We start from the raw sequence: 27,671 nt of genomic DNA, 5'->3' as shown, positions 1-27,671 counted from the left end.
TGCAGTTGTACATTTTAGCTTTGGAACTGTGATTGTCAGTATTGTTCTTGTGTGTTTTATTAATAACTGATTCTTGTTAATGTACAAGTGAATTTGGAAATAAAGTATGTAAAGGACAATATTTCTGTCAGATTTATTGTTCCTTTTAAAACCTCATTTACATAGCAACAAGTAGAAAAACTGGAGCCCCATCATTAATCTGTGTATGCTATTATATTAGAGCTCTAAAATATTCATATAAGCCATCCAATAAAACACAAGAAATATTTTAAACATGACATACATGTTTACTAAGCGAAATGGAAATATTTCAGAAGTGACTGACATCTAATGGTGTGCTTTAAAAAAGTAATAGTATATGAAGAAACTTATGGATTCACTTGGGGGTTTTCAAGCTCACAGAAAATAAATCATGCACCTTTCTAATTAATCAAACATAGCAAGCATAAGTGCAGTTACTCAAACATAAAAAAATAAACTAATGAATTGTAAATATCATATTTAGTTTGCAAGTCAAACAACCCCCCTGGGGTTGTAGTGTGGGTGTACAAAGACAGTGTGTCTTCACTTAGGGTCTTGATGGTGCTATGGTGGTGATACAAAAACACTTGCTTAGTCCAGTTAGGTTTTTGGAGGGGGTGGGGGTACGTTAAATAGTCCAACAGCCTCTGGGAGAAGGTACTGACACATCCATGCCCCCACTGCTAGATTCTGCAAGATAACCTTTACAAAGGACTGGAGGGTGAAGAGGCTGCCGAGAGGGAACATCCACAATGCTTGTGGCCTTACAGATGCAGCACTTATGGAAGGAGGTGGTGGTTACAGAAACCCAGAGGAGCTTCTCGACCATCCTCACAATTTGCTGAGGGACTTGCAGTCCAAGTGTAACTTCCTTACCAGATTGAGACAGGTGGCCAGGATGCTCTCCATCATCACCCTATAGGTGATAAGGGTAGAAGGAAATGTCTGCTCTGTCATCCACCACAGGACATGAAGGTAGTGTTGGGATTTCTTGACTAGGCAGTTGTTGCTCAAGGTCTAGGTGATGTCCTCTGTGATGTGCACAGCAAGGAACTTTTTCACTCCCTCCACAGTTGTGCCATTGATTTTTGAGGGAGAAGCCTCGCTGCAGGTCATCTAATGGTTAACAATTGGGTCCTGTGGGGAGGGCTGCCTCATTTGTATAATGTTAGGACTTTTGTGAGCTCAACATCTCCTGCCAAGGATGTTAGGACCAGCAGCCTATCAAGGGTTCTCTCTAGTTCACAGTCAAACTACTTGGTAGATGTGACTAGCTCTCCAATCCACAAATGAACAGCACTAGAATTAAAAGGCTGGAATATGTTTAATGTCTTGGAGATCAAGGGTCAGCAGTGTTATTCTATTCCACGCAGTCCCATCTTTTATAGGGTTCCTTCCCACTAGCTCAGCTCAGAGCCACCTTTTGTGGATTCCCATGTGCGTCTCTACACTCGAGTTCACGTCTGGTGTTAGCATGGCTCCTTCCCTTCTTCACTATTGAGGCAGTGAATAGCCCTAAGCATTTACTCCTGGCTAGTTTAAAAAACTGCAGCAACCACCTCAATTTGTTGTATTTCAAGATGCTATTGAACACAGTAGTTGTAAAGAATGGTTTTCTTCTGACTTCTTTCATCAAAGTTTACAGAAATGGTGCTCACTTAATTTTTTTATTTTTTGCACTAGAAACTGGTGTGTGGAGAGAAAAAAAAAAAAAAAAAAAAAAAAAAAAAAAAAAAAAAATCAGCAGTTTCAAAAAAACTCATACCAGCCCATCTGGTACCAACAACCACACCATGGTCACTCAGATCACAATTTTCTCCATTCTGATTTGTGATGTAAACATTAAACATATCTTTTAACCTACATCTGCTTGATCTTCTACTGCACCTACATGATTCACTGACAGGTTAATTACATGAATAAATAGGTGCACAGGTGTTCATAAAGTGGATAGTATACATTTACAGATATACTTAAGATGAATCTGAACTGCTTTAAGCACAAAGCTCACATCACCAGCTAATAAGCTTCTTGGACTGTGTCACTGGTGCAAACTGTTGCACTACACCAGGTAGAGGTAGGGCTTTACAGTAACCAGTGCCATTACATCAACCATGCTGTACACAACGCAGTGACTCAGTCCTTCAACAGCAAGGACAGGCCAAGCAGTTTAATGTTTGACTTGTTTTAATGGTACTATTCACAAGTCTTTTTTTCCTGCAAATGATTTAACTTTTGTAACAATTAAACTTGCTGTGAAATCTATCGAAAAAGACATTAAAACGCACTGTAATTGAATAACAAAGAAATAATGGACATGAAATGACAACCATGTTAATTTGCATAGCCAGTGGTTACTCTAGGGAAGGGTGTTCAGTAGGGTGAGAATTTACAGGTGTCAGAATTACTGCCTTTAATACAGGAATAGTGAACCAGAAATAATAGAAGCTTTATCCAATGGTCCAGAGACCAGAGCACGTTAAACTGTAGAACCTGAGTGTAAAAGGGCATGACAAGATAGCAACTCTTCTGCATAAATTAAGATGTGCAAGCGATGTGAAAATACTGTGGAATTATTCATGTGCATGCAGGACTGAAGTCAGCAGGTCACTTTCAGTGTAGTTTATTACCAAAGCCTAGCTGCAAATGCTCTACATGATGTACTTCTAATGTCTCCCAATGGCAGAGGAAGGTGGCTTACAATTATGTCAGACATAAGCTGAGGATTGTTAGAGAACAAGTCTGAGCATAAGTGTGAAAAACACTGAAAATGTGTGGGTGGGATGAAAGTTCTGTGTGAATACATACTGACATTCTATTAAGTGCTTTACCTCTAGTTAAAGACGCTTTCTTGGATAACAAAGATGTGATGTGTCCATTATTTGAAATGAATGATGAAAACCTATTATTTCATCTGGTTTCAGTTGTTGTTATTCCACAATACAAGCATACACAAACTAGTCAGCAGGGAAATATACTTTGGCCAAGCCCCCTTCAAGAAGTCTGCTACATAGTGCGCTACAAAGTATTTACCTGACAGGTTAGAATACCACACCAAGAGCATAGTTTAACTGACTATCAGAATATTTAAGGATATTTTCCGTGTTTAACTTCTTTTCTGTGAGAAAAGAGTCTCAGGAGACGGATTTAGACTTCTACATTCCTTAATATTCACTAAAAACTGTGAAAATATTTGGCTGATGTTTGAATATCAAACAACAAGTCCTTTAATATTTCTTGGTTTGTATTAGTACAAGTTCTTTTTTTGGTGGTTAATGCCAGAAGGGGTGTGGTTTTATGTTCCCTGGAATGTGGGCGGGGCTTCATGCTGGATACCATCGTCATGGTGAGGAAGCTTCCCTTTCTGACCCCATTCCACAGTGGCTGCTCTGCAGGCCAGAGGGGAACATGTGGCGGTGAATCAGCTCAGTGTTGGACTCCAGCGTTGGGTCCTCTGAAAGAGGAAAGCTCCTTCGCTCCCACGGCAGCACCATCTGCAGGAGGAAGGAAAAGCAAAGCAATCAATCACTGAATCGTTACAGCTACTACAGGTACAGAAAGAAATATCAAATCAGTAGAAATGTGGTCATGGGCCATGCAGAATACTTACTGTTGGCCTTGATAATGGCTTTTGCAATAAGCAAATAACTGCTCCACCAAATCAATTTTTTTGTGAGCAATGTGCTTTCAATAAATTGCAAACCACCAACCTAACAGATGTAGAAATGCAATCACAACAGCATTTTGATCATATTGCAGAACCCAAACTTAATATCCTTCAACTGATAACAGCAACAAACTGCAGCAGTTGTCAATCTGCGATAACACTCTGACCAACAGCTACTGAATCAGACTACTAATGTAAAGGAATACAAGCTGGTTCCATTTTGCTACAGTCACGTTCACTGGCAACACACCTCCTCATAGGTGCCATCTGGGCTGGAGCAACGGGTGTCGTCGCTACCCGCCGGCTGGGGCATGTCTCTTGGGGGTGGAGCCTGTGAGTCCCGGGAGGAGGGCATGTGGGCATCACGTGAGCATGGCGTGTCAGGGCTGGGCGGGCTGAGGGGCGACAGAATTGGTCCGTAGTCCTGTAGCGTGTGGGCCAGGCCCATGTCTGGCGACGGCGGGTTTGTCCCGCCTAGGGACGGGGTCGTCCTCCCATCTACGGATTTGTAAGACCTGGGGGGGGGGGGGGGGGGGGGGGTTAAATGAGACAACGAGAGCCCAAAGTCACAGCTATGGATGACAGCCCAAGTACGACAGTCTTGATTTTTCACTTATGTCATTCCGCATGGGGGAAAACGGCCAGTAAGTTAAATAAGAGCCGCTGAACGATCAAGTCATTGTTGTGGTTCAGTCGGAGATGGGTGCGCCCGTACCTGCTGCCTCTCCTCTTGGCCGGAGCGAGGGCCGTCCATCTCCAACGAAGACGCTCCTGCTCCTCACATCTCTGATGCAGCTGTGCAAAAGCTGCATCGGACAAGTCCTCCACCTGGAGCAAGGGTAAGTCAATACACAGAGGGGTCAGCTCAGACAAAATAGTTAGCATAGAGAGAGCAGTACGGATCAATGGAAGGATCGCAAAGGCAGGAACTTGCCCATACCTTGATGTACTCGTCGTCATGAGTGAGAGGCCTGGCAAACACATCCACCTCCCTCCAACTGAAAACAAGAAAGCAGCAATGGGGACCAGTGCAGCAAAATAGTCATTAATCATTGCAGTTTGAACAGTCACAACTCTGTACCTTGGTGTGATGATCTCCTTATACTGGAGCTTCTCCACCCTGGTAGTGGCCGCCACAGACATGGGAATGACTATATTATTAATGTCAAATGAGTTTTCGTTTCTCTTCTTCCTAACGGGCTGCAACAGGAACGCAACACGGTGAACAGCCAAAACCCAAATTGACACTGGGAATGTTCCAGAATGCTACACAGAGCAGCAGCTCACAGCATCACGCACCATGGAGCAGGGGCTGGCCTGGTTTCCAGCGGCCATAGGTGTGGTGCTGTCTCCGGGCAGGGACAGCGTCCGGATCAGGGAACTAGGAGTGGAAGGCTGGACAGAGGGCTGAAACCCACATGGATTTCCCGCCTCGGTCAGAAGCTTTGGAGCTGTTTGGTGGAGGACACGTCAACAGAGATGGAAAGTAAAAATGTATTATATTGAGGAACGTGGTGGCATGGACTGATAAAGAACACCTTAGCGATGTTTTGCGCTCTCGTAAAATGGACCTCCATTTCAAGCTCAACTTTTTAAGATTCCCATTCATTGCCATGTCACACAGTCACTTTCATTATGCGCCAAAACACTAACCAGTGTACATTACTAGGGGATGGGGTGGCACTTGGGCAGTTATGTATAATGTAGTAAATGGGCAACAGTTTTTATTTTTACTTTATTGCAATTCTACCTTTAACTATATTCTGTGCCGAAGCTGCTGTATCACCCGAATTTCCCCCATGGGGATCAATAAGGAAAATCTTATCAATACTGTATCATAATGGAAATGATTTTGATATTTGCCTAAAATTACAAAGTAACCACAAAACTGCAGCCATCATAGAGAAGCTGCCTAAACACACGCAGGTCTGCCATGCCCATGTGGTACTCACAGTCAGGCTCATCCAGCAAGGCCTCTCTGGCCCTCTTCCGGCTGCTAGTCCTGTCCAGAGGCCGTTCCGTCCCACACGGCATGAGCATGGAATGCGCATTGAGCTTGGGTACACGTGGGCAGGCCTCAGCATGCTGCCGTCGCGACCTGTCCGATCTGGCCTTGTGGCGGGCCAACCCTGAAAGAGGAGATAAAAGACGATGCGAGGATAGAAGAAATATGGGATGACTGGCAGGGTTGCTGAAGAGCAACATTCGTCTAATGTTGTATGTGTAGGTGTAATATAATACATGTGCACAAGGTAATAGTTAATATGTTCAATAACTGCCATTCCAGGTTACTGCCACTGCAATACAGGCCTTTAAAATACCATTATAAAAGGTATAATGAGACATCAAATTGCATGGACCCAGAACAAACCTAGAGGGTCCAAATGAATAGGCGTTGTGAGAGCTCTCTCAAATCACAGCCTTTGTATGCAATATGTTCACAATTTCTCAAACCATTCTAATTTCAGCTGCATCAGGTGTTCACCTAACATAAAAAAGAATGTTTACAATGTCCCGTGAGACTGGATTGGTCATGGTATTGTTTGTCTGACTGGCTTTTCAATGAACCTTGTTCTCAGTATTCCAGCCTGATTAACAGGGCCTACCACAAATAGCAATATTCTTCTTAGAGCCATCAAATCAACCTGTTCATCAGCTGACACCTATGTAAAGCTCTGTGACTTAGAGGACTGAGGGTACGTGCACGTGTGTGTATGTGAGCATAAGTGAGAGAGAGAGAGAGAGAGAGAGAGAAACACGCGTGAAAGGTACTTACTGACTGCAGCCATGTGTGAGCTGGACAGTCTGAGCTTCTGTTTGGATAGTGTGGATGAGGAGGAGGGGGAAAAAGGTAAGGGGAACTTGGGTTTGAGTAAGAGCTTTTTCAGTGGCTTGAGTTTCTCCAAGGGCCGAGTCTGCCCATGAGACTTTAGTGCCCTCTGCAGATGCACACCGAGTGGCATGTCTGGGAGGGAGCGATAAATAAGATTGACCACATTTCAAAGGGCATCTCAAACTCACTGTTATTGAATATCCTTCAATAGTACAGCCCAGTGAAAAAGTACCTGATGGCAGGGACAGTGTTGGGTGGATGCTGGGGTCCTGCAGATATGCTTTCTCCAGCAGAGGGTGTTCAAACAGTAGTTCAGCTTTGGGAAGGATGAGATTGCTCCCACACATCATGCAAGAGATGTTCACTTCACACTGTACCTAAGGAGGGACAAGACCACTTACTGGCTAGTCACTACACATGCACATGAGGCAGTGGTGGCTCAGTGGTTAAGGTACTTGACTAGCAATGAGAAGGTAGCCAGTACCACCACTGCCAAGATGACACTGGCCTTAACCCTCTGTTGCTCAATTTGATTACTGTCATAATTGTAGGTTGCTTTGGATAAAAGCATTAGCTACATGCTGTAAATGTAGTTTTCAAACACAGTGTTTATTAGGAACAAAGTGGCAATGGCAGAAAGCACACCAATGCCATTCAGGGTGTGAAAGTCAGAACAAAGAGGCAGTTTCAGATCACATTTCTAAAATCTAGGGAATAGTTTCCTATAGTTGTTTTGACACTTGGTAAAACATTCACAGCAAAAATGGTATAACTGACGGAAAGCTATCTAATGTGGTAATGTAATTGCAATAATAACTGAGTTAAGGACTGTTGTGTGGTTGAAATACTGGTTTTCATTAAAGCAAAGCATTGTGGATTGCAAAGTGTGCAAAGAAAATATCTAGACTAGATAAAATACTGTTGGTAATAATACAAAACAACTGTAGGCAGTTTTTTTCATCTTCAGCAAAAAAATAATAATAAAAAAAAGACAGCATAGAAAGATGTACATATGTTTTGGTGTGAAAACATTGAGCAAACAATCTGCATGTGATTTCAGGTGACCGGAAATACTGAACTAAACTATGGCTCCGCTTTCCCCTCGCACTCACCTTGCCATCCAGGTTCTGGAGCATGCTGGGCTGGACGAGGCGGCGACGTCTGCATCTGATCAGGGCCCGAACACGTGCAGCAGAACAGCCGCCATCGAGGGCTACAGAGGTCTTAGCGTCAGGTAGCTCAGCCGCACTGCTGCACAGAGGAACCAATTACACAGCAAAGTAAACCTGAGACTCCAGACATACACGCTTCCAAGTGGAAGCCTAAAGATTAACTGGAAGAGAATGCAGTTATGTCAATTCTTTTAACAGGCATATCAGAGTTTGTCTGTCATTACCTCGGAATGAAGTCCTTCATGGCACTTTCAATCTGAGCCTTTGTGCCACTCTGGAAAATGAGAGGAGTCAGAGGCTCCGCCTTTTCAGCCACAGGCAGTGCAGAGGGGGCAGGATCTTCCAGCTCCACGGGACCCTGTGGTAATGAGTGAATCAGACTTTAGCAGCAGAACACACACACACACACACACACACACACACACACACACACACACACACACACACAAACACAATTCATACATGCCAACACTTTCCTTACTAGCACTTCGTAATATTCCTAAAATAAGTGAATATCTTAAAGGATATTCAATCAGTTACAGTCAAACTCATCCCACATTCGTGGCAGCTTGCATGGTAACATGGAACTATGGGACATACAAGTACATGATTCACACCACAGAAATGTGCATCAAATCAGAGACAAGGGCAAGCTCCATTTATCTAGTGGCTCCTCAGTGACATGCTCACACTGGTCTGACTCCCTGGTGCTCAAAAATAAACTGAATGACTAAGGCGCACAACATTATTGCCACGAATCTAAGGCACCTCCGTTTTCACTAATGCCCAAATGATCTCTCTTGCTTTATGAACCACACGCACAAACCCCTCCACAGCACACTGAGGTAAAGTGTGAGCTGACCTTGCTGATACGGATGTGTCGGTAGATGTCCGCCTGCTGGCGGATGCGGTATTCCAGGTCTGATATGTGCGCCTGCAGCCATGTCCAGCGACTGATGATCGAGGCTCTCTCCAGAGCAAAGCGGCCTTCTGCTCTTCTCCAGCTGAGAAATGTGCGCACACACACACACACACACACACACACACACACACACACACACACACACAGTTTTTAGAGCACTCAACCATTTCACTGCGAGTTATACTGTGTACGACTATGTATGTGACAAATAAACCAAACTTGAACTTTTATCAAAGCCGCAAACTCATCATAAGCGAAGACTATGCTGGCAGGTGCGGTCAGTGCAGACCATGAGACTTTGCTCACGAACACTAACTACCAATGAATGACCGTGCAGTCCCGGAAACTTTAAGGAAAGCAACTGTCCCACGTGAGTTTCTCAGAGGCTATTACCACATTCACAGTAATAAAAAGCCAGATATCGTAGACATAGAAAGAGGCCACATCACGTGGCTGTCTTCTCTCTGAACGGATTACAACGTGTAATAGTATATTTTTGTATTCAGAGATACAAAAATATATTGTGAGAACACACAGCTTGCAATCAGCTACACATCATACCACTACCTTTATTCAAACAAGCATCTTCATTTACTTTGCAATATCAAAAGAGGTAGTAGCCTATATACCATGAAGTGAGATTCTCAGGTAGGAAGCTTAATGGTGTTCTGTCTCAGCTTCCTGTGGCTAACCTGATCTGGGGCAGGATAAGTAAGAAATCTGGTTCTTAACCAATCAGTGAATATGTCAGGTGACTTGACTTGATATTCAGACTAGCCCTGCATAATTGACTGCCACCGTACAGTGTGGCATGACATTTGAATAATTGTTGGCTGAACGTTTCTGAATACAAACACGTGATGCATTAATGCAAAGCAGCTATAAGCAATTTATTCAATAAAAAAAACGCTTGAGAAAAATCAGAGTAAATAAACAAATGACTAAATATTTGACTTGTTCAGGCAACCAATCCCTCCCTCAAAAGGCTATGGTCATCATCCTACCCGATTTTCATAAGTGAGAAGTAATTGGAAATATGGCCACTACGACTTTATTCAGTGGGTGATATGCAGCTTGATTTTTTTTTTTTTTTTTTAATTGACCATCCAACCCCCCCCTCCCAGAACTGAGTCTGAGAGAAGCACTATGACGGCATGGTTTAAGGGACAGTATAAATGGCAGTCTTGCATCTTCATTGCTATTGACATCAGACTGGTTACACAAGCCTCTCCTGCTCAGTCATCTCACCACGCAGCATGCACACACAGCGGATGAAGAGCTCCACGTCACTCTACACCATCTGCTGCTATTGCACAGAGCACTCGAACATGCCTCAAAAACTCCCACTGCAGACCCCGCCCCCCACCTCGTCCATTCCTATGGTGCACTACTCTTGCCCCACCCATACACATACAAATACCAATGGAAAATTAAAGCAAACACCTTGAACCTAATTACTCAACTTGTGTAAACCCATTAAAACTAACTAAACTCAATCTATTATCAATCTTCATTTAATCAATTCAGTCCTTAATGTACTGAAAATCCATGTCTGTGTTTTATTGAATATATGCTATTCATTTATTTTTAACGTTGCTTAGGCTGTCACTGAATGTCATTTAAAAAACTCATTTTAAGAAACAAGTCGTGACCATAGCAGTAGTGGAATACGACATGCATCAAAGCTGTGTGGATCTCACCATCATTTGCCATTCTCGACAAACTAGACAAATTGTGACCATGGTCCTATGGTATACAGCTAGTTTCTATACACATGCAACAGAAGCAGCACACATTCTAGGTAACTAGCTAGGTCCACAACATGCATTTAACTTCCAACCAAAAAGACAATTATTTTGATGTATAAGTCACACTGCATCTTATCAACTGGACTTTCAGGATGGATTGCGGGCCTCAATGTTTATGGTTCCAAGGTACTTGCACGTTTGGCAGCAGGGAAAGCCCAGAAAGAACAAAAGAGCATGGCAACGCTCTGGAACATCTCGCAGCCGTTTCCATAAATCATACCAGGCTGATGACAGGACTGGTGGAGACGCCTTCAGGAAATCACTTAACACCACTGCTGCCTGGCCCTTACTGGTTCCTGGTGTCAAGGTGTATAAGAAAGCAGAGATCTCCTGCTCAGCCTAATGTGACCCGATCCAGTGTGACGCAAGCAAAGGGCTGGGCTTCTGGCTTTTCACAAAGGAGGGGGCAACACTGGGACGTGTTAGTGACAAGAAAGCAAGAATGTTTATTAGAAAGTTGGGACTTAGCCTGGTGAACCTTGTGGATAGGGAGAGCAGAATGAGAGGACAGGAGATGAGTGAAAGATGAGAAGCAGTGAGAGAGAGAGAGAGAGAGAGAGAGAGAGAGAGACAAGAGGTCTAGAAAGGTCAAACAACTGGAGTGCTTGAGTCATTATGCTTAGAAAATATGTAAAAATCAAGAGAAAACAACTAGGGATCGTAGAAATATAGAGTGGGGAGAGATTGGTGGTGGACATCAGGGGATAGATTGGTAGACAATATTGGGGAGAGACTGGTGGAGGAGATTATGGGAGAGACTGGTGGAGAAGATTGGGGAAAGTTGCATCAAGTGGGGAGAAAAAGTGGAGAAAGGCAGAAAAACGAGGAAGAGGAGAAGGGCTGGTACAGAGAAGGAGCTGGCACAGACAAAGGACTAGCAAGGGAAACAGGATAAAAGGTTACATGAGTAGGTCGAGTTCAAGGGGGTGGGGGGGCGCTGGGGGAGCAGCAAGTAGTCACTCAACATTTGAGGACAAGCAAGAACAGCCCAACTGAACAAGACCCCTCCCTTCTCTTTCCAACTACAAACTAAACTAGAAAGCATTTCTGCTGGTTTAAATGGATGAGGTCTGAGAGTGCTGACATATATGGGCAGATGATGCTCTGTGGGCTGGAGTGAGTCATTGCTCTGGGGACGAACTTACAAGTGACTGCCACTGAACCCCACCTAAGATTAGTCAAGAGTGAACCTCCATCTCTCCACACTACACACTCAATATACTACACACTGGAAGAACAAAGGAAATTACAAATCAAATGCCACATGTCACTACAATCAACTGGAATGATTATGAAAGGGGTGCTGATGTTTTACAGTAAAATCTAGCTTTTTTAAAACCATATACTGCACAGAATCATTTCTATACACTGCAGTGTGTGATGGGTCTGAAACACCACACTCAAAGTCATGTTTAGAATGACTGCATCTTTATATGTTCACTTCCAATATGGAGCTACAGATTTGGTTTTATGACGTTGATCTGAAACCAGCCAGGAGCCACCTGAAACCCAACTGCATCTGCCTTTGAGAATCGACTGGCACATCCGGGGTCAGTGTTCTGTGCTGTATAAAGTCTATGTACACCCTTGTCACAGGCAATAAGAACCAGAGTTCAGCTAGCTTCAGTTCCTCTGTGAGGCAGTAGGGGAGCAGTAGACTGACATCATCTACACTAGGAATTAGGAGTTAGGAATTATTTGGTGAAGTATCTTTAAAGAAGAGCTGAGCTCAATCATGAGGCTGTTCAGCACAAACAAGAATTAGGACTTTGACCCACAACCAAGGATGTGAAAAGCTAACAGTTAAAGTGACATTAAAAAATATACCTAAAATTATAAAAATCAATTGACCACACACACACACACACACACACACACACACACGAATCTGGTAATAACTGAGGACCATGTTCCAGTGCTCACATTTGACACCAAATCTCTCCATGCACACATGTATGAGTATTTAGGTCAATTGATCAATAGCAGCCTTGCCTGGAGGTAGCAGAGGTTCCTCCCCTGGACATGACATGACAGAGGTAGGCCCCTCCCCATGGACATGACAGCAAAAGGTCCCTCCCCTGATCCTGACCATGACCCTGCCCCTCTCAAAAGGTTTTCATTAATAATCAGCCAGAAACATCACCCGGCTAACAGATAAACATTAACACAAACACCTGCTGCATAAGTGGGTTTTTTTTTTCTCACTTCCCTAAACACCGAGCATAAAATGGAGGAAATGTTTGTTGAAATTTATACATAGTGTAACCTTAAAAGTCCATCAAGTCATACCTTAGTCACAACCTTAACAAAAAAATAAATAAAAAAAACCACACCACAAACTTAGTCAAAGTCTAAACCAATACAAATTGAACGAATTCTCAACTTCCAAGAAAAGAGAAAAGGTCCTTGAAATGGCCTAGCTATTGCCCCACCACCATACATGCATAAATAAGACATGAACAAGGAATATGGGAAGACAGCAGGGAAGAGGAGATCAACACACAAAAGCGCAACTATAAAAATGGATTTTTTCAAAGCTCTCATAGCAGAAAGGTTGTTGCGCACTTTCTTAGCCAGCTAAAACATCAGACTTTTTCACTCGCCATTTTTTGAATTCGAGCCTTTCCTCCCTTTTGCAGGCAAACAGGAAATTTAACCTTGCTCATGTTCTCAAGTAAGACAGACCACAGCCAAGGAGGAAGGTTGAAACTTACTCTAGATGGGACCATATTATGACAACAAGATCTATGATCTCACTGAACAAACAAAGCTAGAGTGGAAATGAACAGAGTCCCTCAACAAAGTTCAGTCCATGAACACACAAGCCAAGTCACACACCATCATACTTTGTTCAGAAACAAGTCACAAAGTAAGACTTTACTATATTAACTATCCAGGTGTATGACCTAACTATAATGGCTATAGCTGAATATAATCTATGTCTGCATTGCTTCTAGAGTAGCTTTAGCCTTCCTCTATACAGATCCAACTCAACACAATAATAGAGTCGTTATCACCACAGTATTGGGCTTCCAACAGCAACAGGGCCAAAGGCCTGCAAAATACAAATGAGGCGTCTAACAAAGTTTTTCCCATTTGGTGCTGTGAGCGTGTTCCCCAGTTGACTCTGTTATGGCTTCTTCGCCCTTATAAAGGGTTCTACAAAGATCCAGACTGATTAACTGCAGTCCAGTGCATTTCCCCCCTGATAAATCAACACTGTGCTAAGTGTGTGGTGGAGGTGGAAGGTAACGAGTAAAAAAAACAAAAAAAACCACACACCTACGAGTCTAAGCACACAGGAAAGCACTTACAGTCTGACATGGTGCTGCTTCGTGTCCACCCTGGCGAGCTCCTCCTCTTCCAAGTCGCTCTCCCCTCCTGAGCTGCTCTCTGTGGCATCTGAATCGAACTGTGCCTCCGCCGCCCGCAAGCAGGCAACACCACTCAGATGGAGCTTCTCGAGTTCGGTGGAGACATAGCCTTCCTTCAGGAAGTGACCCAGGGGTACCACCTGCAAGTCTGCCAAGCCCCGCGAGCCCCGCCCAGGGACGGAGCTGTGGGCCAGTGCGTGGTCCACGAAGCCGGAGAGCTGCTGCCTGATGTGGCGCTCCACCTGCTTGGCTTGAACCACTCGCAGCCGCTTGCACAGACGCCGCAGGCTCCCAGACAGGTCTGCCTGCCTGCGGTGGCTCCGCTGGGCCCGTTCACGAAGGAGAGCCTCCAGGCTCGGCGAAGAGGAAGAGGGGCAGCGAGGGTCTGCAGAGGGGGTGCTGCAGGAGGCCAAGCTCTGGGGCACACTGGGTGGGTTGGAGTCGCTGCCCATCATCCTGGCACTAGAGGACGCACACTCTATTTCAGCCTTGACCCCTGGGCTTTTAGTGAGACCTATATTTTCTGGATCTCTGTTATGGTCTACCAACTCCCTCAGGCGCCAGGCATCTCCCCTTGGGGAGGAAGCATCTCCAGACTTCGAAGACAGGGGTAGCAGGGCCTCACCGCTGGCTGGCGGCTTTGAGCTGTCCCCGTTCACCGTAGCCACACTGCCCTTCTCGGGCAGAGCCGTGCTAGGCACGGCAGCCTTCCTGGCCAGGCCATTAACGGGAACCATAGCACTGCTGCCTGCCCCTGCTCCCATTCCTGCACCGTTGACCAGGCCTTTCAGCTGACCCCCGCTCAATGCTGTGTGAACTAGGAGTTCCCCCGCCCTGCCCCTGGCCTCACCCCTCGTAGCATGTAGCAGCGAGCCGTTCAGTGGGCCACAGCCCTTTGGCACCGGCTGCTTCATGAGGATGCCCTTCACCTCCTTGGCCATGGGCGCCACATCGGAACACAGGAAGGAGGCCACCAGTGGCTGCAACTTGCTCAAGCGCAGAGGCCTGGAGGCAGGGCTGGTAGGGGGGCGGAGCTTAATGTCAGCAGCTGATGCAGACACAGAGGAGGGAAGGAGGATGCTGGCGCCACCGCTGTTGTTCTCGGTGCTGGCAGGTGACAAGTTGGATGAGGCGGCCAGCTTGAGGCGGATGTGGCGTGCTTCGGCTGGGGCGTCGGTTAGAGCGGGCGCCATCGCAGCCATGCAGGGCCAGAGGAGTGGCACAGCAAACTGCTCCTCCTCTCCAGACCACCAGACCACCTACAGAGCCTGTGACACGGGGAAGAGACAAGGACAATCTAAACTAGATGTTTTTTTGTTTATTTATTTCATGCAAAACCATGATAGAGGCTGATAATTTTTTACGTTTCCTAGCCTTTTAAAAAAATATTCCTTTATTTACCATAAACAAATTAAAGTCACATTGGTGAGGCTGGCATGAAAAAAAGTGGTACAGTGGTACAATGTCTAAAGCTTAAATGCCTTTAACTACCCATCTGAATTGATGTAGCCCAAATAGAAGTCCAGACTCATAAAAAAAAAAGCAAGTTGTGTTTGATCTGGTCACACCCTAGTTAAAAATCCATAATAATCTCCCTTCACCTTCTGCTGGACTTGAAGTCTCACGAGCAGAAAGAATGAGATTTCAGTGACCTCACCAATGCAAGTTGGGTGGAGCGGGGGACTGAACCTCTGGGCAGCCAAGTCACCAGTACAATGATCATTTAGGAGAGAAATGCAACTTTACGTATTTAACCTTGCATAAGCGCCAGCCATTGCCTCGAGCTGCAAGCACGACTAGCTCGTTTAACTAGGTTCATGTGTCAAATAAGTAAACATGGTGAACGGTTAATGTTTAACAAAGGAAAGCGCAACCGAGTTTTCAATACATTGATTACACGATGCCAGAGACTGCAGACCGTTTATAATAGCTAGAATTCAATTAGCTAACTAGCTAGCTGCTCTGCTCCTTTCAGCGCAGTGTGCTTATCGTGCTACGTTCAACTGGTTGACTTATGCAACGCCAAACCTAGCACATCTGGTTAGCAACTAGTCGATGGAAATATTTCATTATCATGAACCAACTCGTGGGCTGCTGTATGCATTTTGCCAGACTACAAGGACAAACGCGCAGCTGGCATGAACAAACCGTTTTCACGATTATATTATTGTAGTCGGCTAGCCAATATCTTAACCAGAACGCTAGTTAACATTATATATTATACTACACCATAATATATCAACGCTCGGTTAGCGAGGTTTACCTGGTTAACAAGTTCGCACCGCACACGCCTAACGTACTATTTCCGCCTCACAAAGCAACTGTATTTGCGCACATAAGCTAAAACGTTTTCACTGCCATTTATAAACCATATGCTTCGTTAAAACGGACTATGGACTCTTATGTTTCCGGCAACCGTAATTTTAAACTGTTTAAATAACAGGTATAACCAGCTAGCTAGTCAACTCATTATAGGTGCAGTTTATGCATGTATCTATAGCCCAACCCCAAGCGTTAGCCATAACCTTAATTAAAACGTTAAAATTTTTCACAACTTCATCAAAACTATGAAACTATAGCTGGATAGTTAAATGTGTAGCATTCAATTAATGTTAGGCATTATACATTACTGCTAATCCAGAATAATGATGTTTTTCATGTTGTTGATAACCATCTGTGCTACATCTAAGCAGACCAGTTTTAGTAGGCAAACAAGTCCTTGACGTTTGCACATAACATACAAATTGAATATCACATCACTGTATGAACGACTGAAGTCGGCAAACTAGCGTAGTCACCCGGTTAGCTAGTTAATAACACACTTGGACCGTAAGTAACCTCGTTAACCTAGTTAACCTGCCCTAGACAGCTAGGGTCAATTGGGTAACTAATACAAGTTAGCTGGCTGGCTAATTCCAAGTCAGCTAGTTAGTCTATACTGAGACATTTTCAAGCCATAAATACTAACTTCCTGTTACATTATGAATTTGTTAACGTTGAACATTTATCACATGTATCTTATATAACCTAGCGTTACCCTGCGAGCTACTTTAACGCCAACTTGTGTCTCTACTCACTAACAAAGAAAACGGAGCCACCTACCACGTGACGGCCGCACTATCCGAGGGAATTTCGACAACGATTCCTCACACGTTTCGGTCAAATATATGTAAAGATGTGACTACAGCACGAAATGAACAGGCTTCTCAAGCGTTGCCGATGACGTTGCCATGTACGAATCCGCTTCTTGTAAACCGCGGTTTTATTCAGGAACCCCTTCGATATCGTTCCGTAATCGCGAAATGGGCGATACCGACTACACCTTGCTGTCCCCTTAGTAAATTAAGGACAACTGCAAAAGCGTACTTTTCCATATATCACCACGCGGCTTTTTTTGTCTCAAATACGAGTTCCTATAGTATACGCCTTTATTACTATAACTGAGGTGTTACAGACTACTGGTTTCTAGATATTTCTTTCCATCGTTGCAGGGAGAAACACACGGAAGATGGCGGCTTGTTCGTCTCCCTCCCTGTGAAATACAGATGCAGCGAGGCGGGAGACATTATCAAGAGGAGCCGTTCATCGAAGGGCCACAAGGGGGAGCCTCGACGCAAACTGACGAAGTCGTTTATTATTGCCCTCATTATGTAATTTTCATTTGTTGTATCAACTATTCAGTTTGCAGTTTTACAATCAAATCTAATGGCTAATAATGTGAAATTGAATAATACAAATATGTTTAAAATTACAATTTTTGCTTAGGTTGTCCGATTAGCAACATTTGCATAGATTATGCACTTCTTATATTTGCACATTACAAATATATCTACAAAATGTAATAAAACCGTTTTGCAATTAAACAAATTATATATTTTTTGTTATTATTGCAATTGTTATGGGATTTGAATAGGACAGGAGTTTTATGTTACAGCTAAGAAAAAAATACATCAGTATATACATATATACACTTGCAGCCTACATTTCCTGTACATTTTGAAGGAACACTTGAAAAAAATAGCCAGACGGCACAGAAAACTAACGTCCACTTGGCACTAGAGGGCGCCCTCCAAAGACTCTAAATAGGCCTTCAGATTTTCCCAACGAGCAAATAGGCTGTTAAAAATTCCACCTTAGACACATACACTGAAGTTGGACTACACGTTAGATTACACGTTACCACCCTAAATCAGGCAGCCTATGAGTTACCCAGCATGTAAACACGGATGCCTTGTCTGAATTTGACAGCTTATAGAATGTGTCAGGACACGCTAGGCCTGCATGCCATGTCCATGTGTAAGGGCAGCAGAGCGGTGCAGTGGAGATCCCCCCATAGAGCAGGAAAAGCAAGGTGCTAAGCGACCACATGGGTTCGATTTCTATTGAGCACACATACTGTCACACTAATAAACAGGTAATTCACTCTGAATAAGAGCATCTGCCAAATGCTGAAAATGTAAATGTATGGTGGCTGTCCTAATGCATTTGTTCTTTTTCATGTATAATGGCACAGCCCCCCCCGTAAATACACAGATCTATTTGCATAACCTTCTTAACACCTCATGGCTGCCCTATAACAGACTCGTTCCTATAGATAGCAAACCTGATCTGTGTACTCTCGCAGTGGCCAGATTGCCATGAGACAAACCATGCAGTTGGATTCTGATTCTCCTTCTCTTCATGCCCCGCCCCCTTCCCCCTCCCTCCACATCCACATCTCCTGTGTATCTCTGTCCTCACATTTCTTTCTAAAGCACACTTGCAGTCCACTGACCAACAGAGCAGCAACCCCTTTTTCTCACTCTTACATACATACATACACACACACACACACACACACACACACACACACACACACACACACACACACACACACACACACACACACACACCATAAACCTGACATGCCAGTCTACAGATGTTCCTGCCCAGTGCCATGTGCTTAAAGAGGAAGTGGACAAATGGTGAGAGCTGATTCCATACAGACCAACAATGCTAATTAAATTAAGTTAAATTTAAATTTAAAATATGTATTTAAATTAAATTACTAAAATACCACTTTACCATTTACTATTAAAGAATAAAACTACAATTATTATTATGTTTTTCTAACCTGATAACATTCTGTTCTTACCAAGATGCATTACTTACATATTGGACATTTGTGTAACCTGCTTGAGTGGACAACTTTTGCCTAACAAAATTCAGGGGTGATCTTCTGTTCTGCTCTGCCATATCGCTTTACATATTTCTATATTCCCTCTACATTGTCTTACACAAAGGCCATTATGCTACTGTCTTTTTGTAGTGTTGCCTGTCCACAATAGCTTTTCTGCATGTAACTGTACTCATCTGAATGTGCAGTTAAGTCTTGAAATGGGTGAACATTATCCAGGTTTGTGTGTTAGGATAACCTTCTGAAGGGTAATAAGACTCAAGTAGAAGATAAGCCAAGAATATTGTATTAGTGGCACAAAAGAGTATTTAAATGGTAATGCAGGTGCCAAACCAACCATGTGTTGATATATTATAACATGTTCTGCTGCAATGCTAAATATGGCAGTTACGTTTCATCTGTGTGTCTCTGCATGTCTTTGACACCATGACATTTATGAATAATGCTTTTTTATGAGTAATATGTTAATGGAAAGTAAACGCTTATGGATGTTGATCCAGCAATGGCAGTTAGTAGTCATCATGAATCGCGCTGCTTTCTTATGTGTCCAGCATAATGGCATGACCCTTCATGAAGAGTATCAAACTTACTGGTTTTTCGGGGAGCAGTTGGGTTTCATGGGACCATAGAGGAATTTCTACCATTGTGATAATTTACTGTCATACTTCTTTGCTCTTTATTATTGTTTTTAAAGATGGTTTTCCAGATTGTCACCATTTATTAGAACATCCATGAAAAGAGGCCATGAAAATAAAAGATACCAGTCCAACAAGCTGTCCTTGCAGTAAGGCTGACATGCCGCAAGGGCCTTTTCTATTTTCTAACCCCCTTTAAAGAACAACGGTAATAATCACGGTAAACATCAGCTAGTAAAATACGTAAGTGCTGAACTCAGAGATACTGGGGCTGTAAAGAATGTGCCGTCTCTGCATGCCACCGTACTTAGCAGTGCCTCAAAGAAATGTACATCTGCAATTTAATTACAGCCACTTGGGAATAACTCTCACATGTAGAACACTTGTAAGCAGGGACCTGGCTTCTATTATGTAGGTCTAGTTTCAAGAGTATATGCCTGGGCTCAGAGTCTCATCATTTTTAATTGTCAGATGCTTCCTCAAGTGCATAAATTGACATTTTGGCATGGATAAACAGACACATTGGAGTGAGTAGCTTTGCTAAGGACTTTACTAAGTATTCTGTGTGTATTCTTCAAAGCAGTGTACAGCCTTCACAACATGCCCTTGTGATTATTTGCCAATTAACACTATCTGGTCACTCTTAATGTTTCCTTTTAAAGGTCATCTGCATATTGAATCACTTCCATCTGCATGCCTAAATGGAAACTGAGCCCCTTGAACCCTCCCCCCACTTACATGCAAACAAGCAATACAGACCTTTACTTTATCATCCTTTGTAAAAAATTTTCTGACTAACACTGTGTTTTGGTTAAATAGTGTGAAAAGCTCTTGCTGTCAATAGAGTGTGGTCTTCCAGTAAAGTCTGTATGAACTCTTGTCTTATCTGTGCCCTGGTGTCCAGGGGAAGGGCGCAGAAAGCTGCAAGGAGCTAATTGAAGCTTTTGAAGCCTGTGTAAAAGGCGCCACAGCAACCTCATAGAAACAAAGCTTCTGCTTCAATTGTGAGCTTCAGTCATTAGATTATACATATTCTTCATTTTATATTCAGCCCTCTGTGTTAGTTTACAATGTCAGTGTGGGTTTTCACTCATTTGTATCATGTATTAATCTATGTTTATTATATTTGATCTTAATTTTAATGGCAAAAGTGTCAAATACTTCTGTGTGAGACCTTTCCTCCATTGTCCAAGCATTGTATTGACTGGAATATTGTTAATACAGCATCAGTGGTATAGAGGGTAAGGATCAATTGGCTCAAGTCATCCATAATTTCACATGCAAACTTCCTAACTCTAATGTCTTAAAAGTCCTAATTCTCTGGGTCCTCTGGTATCCCTGCATTCCCTGCATTTTGGGCCCAAATAACCATTCAAGAAGTAGGAGGGGTGTCGCTGCTGCAAAATCCCTGAATCTAATGAACCAGAGATGCCTTGATGAAGTTCCTGATATTATCCATGTCACCAGCAAATGCAGAAGTTAGAACAATGCTTAGAAAGCCGCTATGTCAGATCAGATATTTCTTTATGTAAAAATGATCAAGATTTTTCAATGAAAATGTTAAAAGTGAATGATATTATGTTTCATTTTTTATTTTCTTTCTTTTTTGAAACATTGAAGCGTGCAGATTCTAAGTAGAGACATGTTGGTCACCCAGTCTGGGACTAAGTACTTCAATGATCATTTTTACATTTCAAGATTTGTACAATTTATATATTGTGAAATGCAAAAATTGATTGTATGATTCTAAACTACAGTGTTGTATACATTAAGCATTCAGTAAAATGTCAATAAAAAATAAAAATAAAAATAAAAAACAAACAGAAATATTATAAAACATTGCTCAAAAAATTGACTTATCAGTTCTACCTGATAAGATATGGGAGTGGTCCTTTTTTCCAAAGAGTGTGCTTGATTGACAGCCCTCTGTCACAGACTTGCAGCCTGCTACCCTACTAAAACAGGGCAGAAGCAGGCAGAATCATACAACCATGAGCCAGTCAAAAAGAGGGAGAATCAACATTCCTGCAAAAAAAGAGGGCCAAACCCAAAAGTTAATTTAATCCTAACAACAAATCATTTGTCAGAAAATTAACGAGAATTAATCTGCACTCTTGAGAGCTATTTCACCTTTTGCTTTTCACTGCTTACTAAGATATGTCTTGCTATTCAGAAATTTCCAATTATTTGCTATGGAGACCATTTGAAGCTATATATTATGCAATTTAGGGTTTGGGCCTTTTTTTTGTTTGTTTGTTTGGCTTTTTTTGCTCTGAAGAGTATGAAGCTACAAATGAGTATTTTGCAAATTATTTTATTTTCCTGCACCTGATATGCCTTATTTACAGGTGCTGGCAGAAGCGTAGGTTTTTATGCTTTTTATCAGAATAAAAATGAAACTATAGGCTTAGACACTAATGGCTCAATGGATAACGAAAACTTGCATGGCCTTCACTATAAAATAACTTAGCCAGGCACTGACTACCTTCAAGTTTTCCTGTAGGTAATCCTAATGTTGCCTAAGCACAGCTGATGTAAGCTTTACTCAACATTAGAACCATTATTTTTACAATAGAAGTGGAGAAATTCTGGTGAAATAAATTTATTTGACTTTGGAACTGTATTCATTAGACACACTTTGGATATTTACATTGCATCCTAGAACAGAAAGATTAAAAGCTTTAAGACTGCTACAAAGCAAAGGCACGCTTCTTCACACAAGTAGAGTATAAAAACTAGTGTCAAATAGCCTAAACAGTACACTTAGGCTTGCTAGTTCATTTCTTTGAATTATTCTGAATGTCATCATGAGTGAAAGTAATATTAGGATTTTAAATGATAATGTTATAGTGTTTTAATTGGAAGAGTTTTTAAACCTCTGATGACAGTTACAGATTAAATCTAACATGTAAAAATATGTTTATATCTGTGTTTTCTGTTTAGCCTGAAATACCAGCCACTATAGTCACAAATCAGTACCACATCTCTGTCAAGATGTTTTTTAAGCTTGATTCCTATCATAAGTCCTTCATTCAAACCACTGTTCCACAACCAACGTTAAACAGTCTCCTGTGCTTTATCATATGCCTCAGTTGGGGTAAAAACATCCATATCAAGTAGCAGTAATATGTATGACTACCATTAGTACCCGTCAATGCTGCACTTTAGTATAGTGTGACAGTGCGTTCCGTTAAAGTCGCATCGGAAGGTGTCTTGAAATGCGTTGCCCGCAGTAGGACTTTTTTTTTTTTTAAGTCTGTTGACAAGTGAGGGGGAAATTTGTCATGGATGAATTTAATGACTAAAACAATGTACACGACTAAACAAATGTAGACCTAGTTAGGATTTTGATAAAAACGCAAAAGGATAGATGCTGCGGGGGAGGGCGCAAAGACAATTTAAAGACCGGGGAGGGAAGGAATGAGTGTGTGTGTGTGTGTGTGTGTGTGTGTGTGTGTGTGTGAGAGAGAGAGAGAGAGAGATGGGGGGGGGGGGGGGGGTAAGAGTAAGAGGGACCCGGATGCTGATGCGAACGAGGAGGAGGAAGAGGGGAGAGAATATAGCGATTTGCTGGAAGGAGAAAATAGGCTTTTAACCACGGGAAGCCGCGGCTTGCACAATTTCTGTCGGATCCGCATGTGAACCTTCAATCTTGGACCAAAAACGCGGTTTGGCATTGTTTTCACACAGAAAGCGGCGGACGAACGAATACGGGACCGGTGAAGGAGGACACGGCAAAGGAGAGACGAAGAAGATGCTGTGATACGCTCGCGGGGAGAGACGGAGCGGGAGGGAGGGGGCGCGTGCATCTCTAAAGATGGTTGTTTTGCCAGAAACAGATGCATTCCTGCTAAACCCACCACAATGAGCGGTTTAGCTTTAAATCCAAACTTCATGCTTGTGAAATTGTGACGGAGGAATACACTTGCGTTTTGGCATGGCTGGCTGAATAGGGCACGAGAATGGCTTACATGTTTGTTTAACAAAAAAGGATAACGTGCTGAGTCCCTCACCTGTGATACAGGCCTAGGGCATCCTTTTAATTCTGAGACCGCTGTAGATTTTCACATATCTGGCACTACACGGTGATAGCAGGTGTTCGCTTTCAGAAAGAGACGAGTCGACTGCAAAGCTGATGGATAAATCTAGAAACACTGGCAGCTTTTGCGTGGCCAGTAATAGCTTGTGAATGCTGCACTAAGCTTGCGTGTATTTCATGCACCGTTGATGAGAAAATCCAAGAACAACGAGTGAAAAGGGGGTTTCAGAGTAACTTGCATAATGTTTTACTATTAATGAATACCCCGGAGATGGGATGTTTCATTGCGAGCTCCAACATGCAACACCCCTAGATGAAGGCCAGGCCATATAAACATGCTTCAGCAAAAATTTAGAATATCCTGAGTACAGTTTCCATTATGCTCCTTTCGCGTATTTTAGACCAGCGGGTGACGTTTTGAGAGTATAATACAAAGGTTTATCGCGATAGCACGCAGCGTAACCTGTACCATGTCGAAAGAACTTTCCGTCACCCAGGCGGCTCAATACGTTGGGCCATATCGATTAGAAAAGACGCTTGGGAAAGGGCAGACAGGTAGGGAGAGGCCATTATTTGATCTGATGATTAAAAATTGACATACTAACTACACATCTGTATACACACCTCAAACTCAGAGTTGTATCTATTGTGAATATGTGAATACTACTAGGTTTGGTGAAACTTGGGGTTCACTGCATCACCGGGCAGAAAGTAGCAATCAAAATAGTCAACCGGGAAAAACTCTCAGAGTCTGTGTTGATGAAGGTAAGAGAAAGATGTAGGATATTCTTTTTATTTCAGTGTCCTGACTACAATAAATAAAAAATGAAATACTAGATTTTAAAAATATTAATTAAGTAATCATGCCTGAGGTTACTCATATCATTTACCTTTGGTAATTTAGTCATCATGAAAGTATTATTATAAAGGTATTTAATAACACTGGAATAGACTGATATAAGAATTAAATATAAGAATAAATTAAAAGACAGGATTTTATTTTTGTTTGGGTCATAGATTGTTGTTATGCTCTCTCTCTCTCTCTCTCTCTCTCTCTCTCTCTCTCTCTCTCTCTCTCTCTCTCTCTCTCCTTCCCTATGTCCAGGTGGAGAGAGAGATTGCAATCTTAAAACTAATCGAGCATCCGCATGTTTTAAAGCTGCATGATGTTTATGAGAATAACAAGTATCTGTGAGTTCTGTTTTTACCATGTTTTATGCAAACTGCATGGCCCCTTATCCACACAGTTATCTTCACATCTCCCCATATTTCTCCCATGTTAATACCATGGTGTGCTGCAGAATACATTGTTTCTTTGCTGCATACCTGCAGCTATCTGGTGTTGGAGCATGTGTCTGGTGGCGAGCTTTTTGACTATCTGGTGAAGAAAGGGAGACTCACGCCAAAAGAGGCCAGAAAGTTCTTCAGGCAGATAATATCAGCTCTGGATTTCTGTCACAGCCATTCCATCTGGTAATGAACACTGAGTGCATTGAATCACAACTTAAATTGGCAACAGAAAAGAGAGCTGGTAAAATAGACCTTAGTGATCAGAGCTCTGCTTTTTGTCTTTTGTCTGAAAAGTTTGTAATTCCTGAATCATAAGATGTTTCCCTGTGAACTACTTAAGTATACTCATTGATTCCTATGAGTTGATTAGTTTTGGGGGGGGGGCTTTTGTGATTGAAAGTGCATTGCAGTGCTTTAGGACTGGGCAGGTTTTTCACAAAGCAGGTGCTTGACCCTTGTGGTGCTGGCTGTGATTTGTGGGTGGTGAACTCTGACTTTTGTGGTGCCCCCACAGTCACAGAGATCTTAAGCCGGAAAACCTCCTTCTGGATGAAAAAAACAATATCCGAATCGCCGACTTTGGCATGGCCTCACTACAGGTGGGGGACAGTCTGCTGGAGACAAGCTGTGGGTGAGTATGTGTGTGTGTGTGTGTGTTTGTTAGTGCATATACATCCAATATTTTTGCTCTCATTGTAAGACGAACTGTAAATTCTGATGTTCCTTCTTGGCAGGTTCTTAGTAGAAAAAACGATTCTTTTGTAGACACCAACACCAAAATTACAGTAGGCATAGGAGTGTGTAGGCACAGTAGAAACCACTAGAAATATAGTTTACAATGATGTGTTTGCATGGGCTGGGTGCATTTACAAATTTTTTGATATATGTGTTGTCTCATTTTATTCTCACCTTTTTGTCCGTAGCCAATAAATATTATAACCGTAATCTAGTTATCTTGATTGCATATGGGCCATTATACCAACATGTGTTGATTCTAATGGTAAATTTGAGAAAAAGACATAAAAAAGCTTTTCAGTTGACCCAGTTAATGTAATTTTTTCCAATACAATCTAATAATGCATCCATAGGAATTAGAATCAATTAAGCCCATTTTGTTGGAATTTTTACTGATGAAGTTTTAAAAGAATCCTGTCGACCTTAACCCTTATCTTAACTTCTTGTTATGGTTCATAGGATTTGGCTCATGTGGATGTCTTGTAAATTTGCCATCATGAGTTCATGTTCTCCTGTTCCATGCTGTTATGTGAGATTTAAGTCTCTCCTGTCTCTACCTTAGATCCCCACACTATGCCTGTCCAGAAGTGATCAGGGTAAGTCCCTGGGAAATGGTCTATATTTTCTCCCATTTCCCTGCCATAACCCAAAGCAAGCACTGGTTTTAAGTGTGGCACAAACTAAGCACTGTTTCTACAGCGATGCACCCTTTCAGACAAGTGCTTCATGTGGATGTGTTGCAGGGGGAGAAATATGATGGCCGGCGAGCGGATGTGTGGAGCTGTGGTGTGATTCTCTTTGCTTTGCTTGTGGTAAGGATGCACTCTCTGTCCTTCACAGTCTCTCTCTGTCTCTCTCTCTCTCCTTCTCTCCTTCCTCGCCTCTCTGTCTCTCTCCTTCTCTCACTCACTCTCTGTTTCCCTCTCTCTTCCTTCTCTTTTGCTCTCTCTCTCTGTCACTTCTCATGTTTTGCAGCCCATTTGTTCCTTGTTTGTTGCTCATAGTCACATCCCATTTGCCTTCATCTTTCGCTTGTCTTACTGGTAGTCACAGGCAGATAAACTTGTCACTAAATGTCACATGCTGACCTCATTTGCGGCCGCATGTTTATGAAGCCTGGGTCCTTTCTGACCCCGGATCATTGCTGTCTGCGCAGGGTGCACTCCCCTTTGACCATGACAACCTGCGGCAGCTTCTGGAGAAGGTGAAGAGTGGCATGTTCCACATGCCCCACTTCATCCCACCGGACTGCCAGGCTCTGCTGCGGGGCATGATTGAGGTGGACCCAGAAAAGAGGCTCACGGTGAGAGCACGGGGTGCTCCTGACCCCCCACACACATACAACCAGCTGGTCAAGTTCACTTTGGATTTGGCCAAATATGTTTGGCCCATGAGGATTTGGCCAATGCAGCTAGTTTATCTTTACATTGGTGGAAGTGGAAACGATGGCTTCTACCCAGCTTTGGGTGGATCTGTGGTACAGACAGAATTATCCTGAATCTGTCCGAGGAACAAAGTGAAATTCTGGATGGTTTTTCCTAGTCTAACAGAGCTTCCCAACATTATGTAGGCCTAAGTAGATTTGCCTGGAAGTCAGTTATTTAAGCTATGAGCTTGGTTGAGTTGTGGTTGTTGCTGATAACATGTTCCAGAAAAGGTGTGTTATTACCAAGTCCTACTGGCCTGTTATCAAATTCTGTATATTGTATTTCTGTTGAAATAGTCCCACAGAACTCGTTTGATTGATAAACTAGCTCAGTTCACTTTTGTCAAGGCCATGCAACTGTGTTGACCTGAAGCCAAATAAACACCAAAGAAAGAAATAAACCATCTCCAGCTGTAGGCAGTCCCTTCCAGCTTCAAAGAATTTAATCCTACTTCAAACACTTCAACGCTTGAAGTTATGTGTGGATATCTGGTGCAGCACTTGCTATTCGGAAAATTACTCTGGCAGTGTCTGACAGTTCAGCTTCGTGTTGGTTGTTTCTAGCTGCTAGCT

General features: G+C 42.8%; 2 protein-coding genes and 1 long non-coding RNA gene across 5 annotated transcripts in view; 2 read left to right on the top strand and 1 right to left on the bottom strand.

Moving 5' to 3' along the window:
- Positions 1-2,190: 2,190 nt before the first annotated feature.
- On the bottom strand, positions 2,191-16,988 carry kansl1a (KAT8 regulatory NSL complex subunit 1a). Of its 3 annotated transcripts, none has more exons than XM_027031154.2 (14): positions 16,900-16,988; positions 13,738-15,065; positions 8,556-8,697; positions 7,918-8,051; positions 7,634-7,772; positions 6,754-6,898; positions 6,465-6,653; positions 5,641-5,817; positions 4,988-5,139; positions 4,770-4,888; positions 4,629-4,686; positions 4,404-4,516; positions 3,939-4,203; positions 2,191-3,515 (listed from the first exon to the last, which is right to left on the bottom strand). In XM_027031154.2, exons 2-14 carry the CDS (start codon positions 14,997-14,999, stop codon positions 3,363-3,365), a joined length of 3,048 nt encoding a protein of 1,015 aa, XP_026886955.2. In that variant the 5' UTR covers positions 15,000-15,065; positions 16,900-16,988; the 3' UTR covers positions 2,191-3,362. The 3 variants fall into 3 exon arrangements, with proteins under 3 accessions (XP_026886955.2, XP_026886956.2, XP_026886957.2); XM_027031155.2 differs by having other exon boundaries at positions 7,634-7,769; XM_027031156.2 differs by having other exon boundaries at positions 3,424-3,731.
- Positions 16,549-17,664, top strand: LOC113590844. The gene is made up of 3 exons (XR_003412134.2): positions 16,549-16,626; positions 16,883-17,029; positions 17,289-17,664. It is a non-coding gene; the product is annotated as an uncharacterized LOC113590844 (long non-coding RNA).
- A 5,499-nt stretch (positions 17,665-23,163) lies between these two features.
- Positions 23,164-27,671, top strand: part of si:ch211-255p10.4 (serine/threonine-protein kinase BRSK2) — an 11,496-nt gene continuing 6,988 nt past the window's right edge. Inside the window, exons 1-8 of the mRNA XM_027031162.2 lie at positions 23,164-24,202; positions 24,318-24,412; positions 24,753-24,838; positions 24,980-25,120; positions 25,452-25,568; positions 26,235-26,268; positions 26,416-26,484; positions 26,829-26,975. Of these exons, the coding sequence (XP_026886963.2) occupies positions 24,118-24,202; positions 24,318-24,412; positions 24,753-24,838; positions 24,980-25,120; positions 25,452-25,568; positions 26,235-26,268; positions 26,416-26,484; positions 26,829-26,975 (774 nt within the window). The 5' untranslated portion in view covers positions 23,164-24,117. The remainder of the gene's footprint in view (positions 24,203-24,317; positions 24,413-24,752; positions 24,839-24,979; positions 25,121-25,451; positions 25,569-26,234; positions 26,269-26,415; positions 26,485-26,828; positions 26,976-27,671) is intronic.

This window comes from Electrophorus electricus, chromosome 14 (genome assembly GCF_013358815.1).
Source record: "Electrophorus electricus isolate fEleEle1 chromosome 14, fEleEle1.pri, whole genome shotgun sequence".
Lineage (NCBI taxonomy): Eukaryota > Metazoa > Chordata > Actinopteri > Gymnotiformes > Gymnotidae > Electrophorus > Electrophorus electricus.
This window is presented reverse-complemented; position numbering and strand designations above follow the sequence as displayed.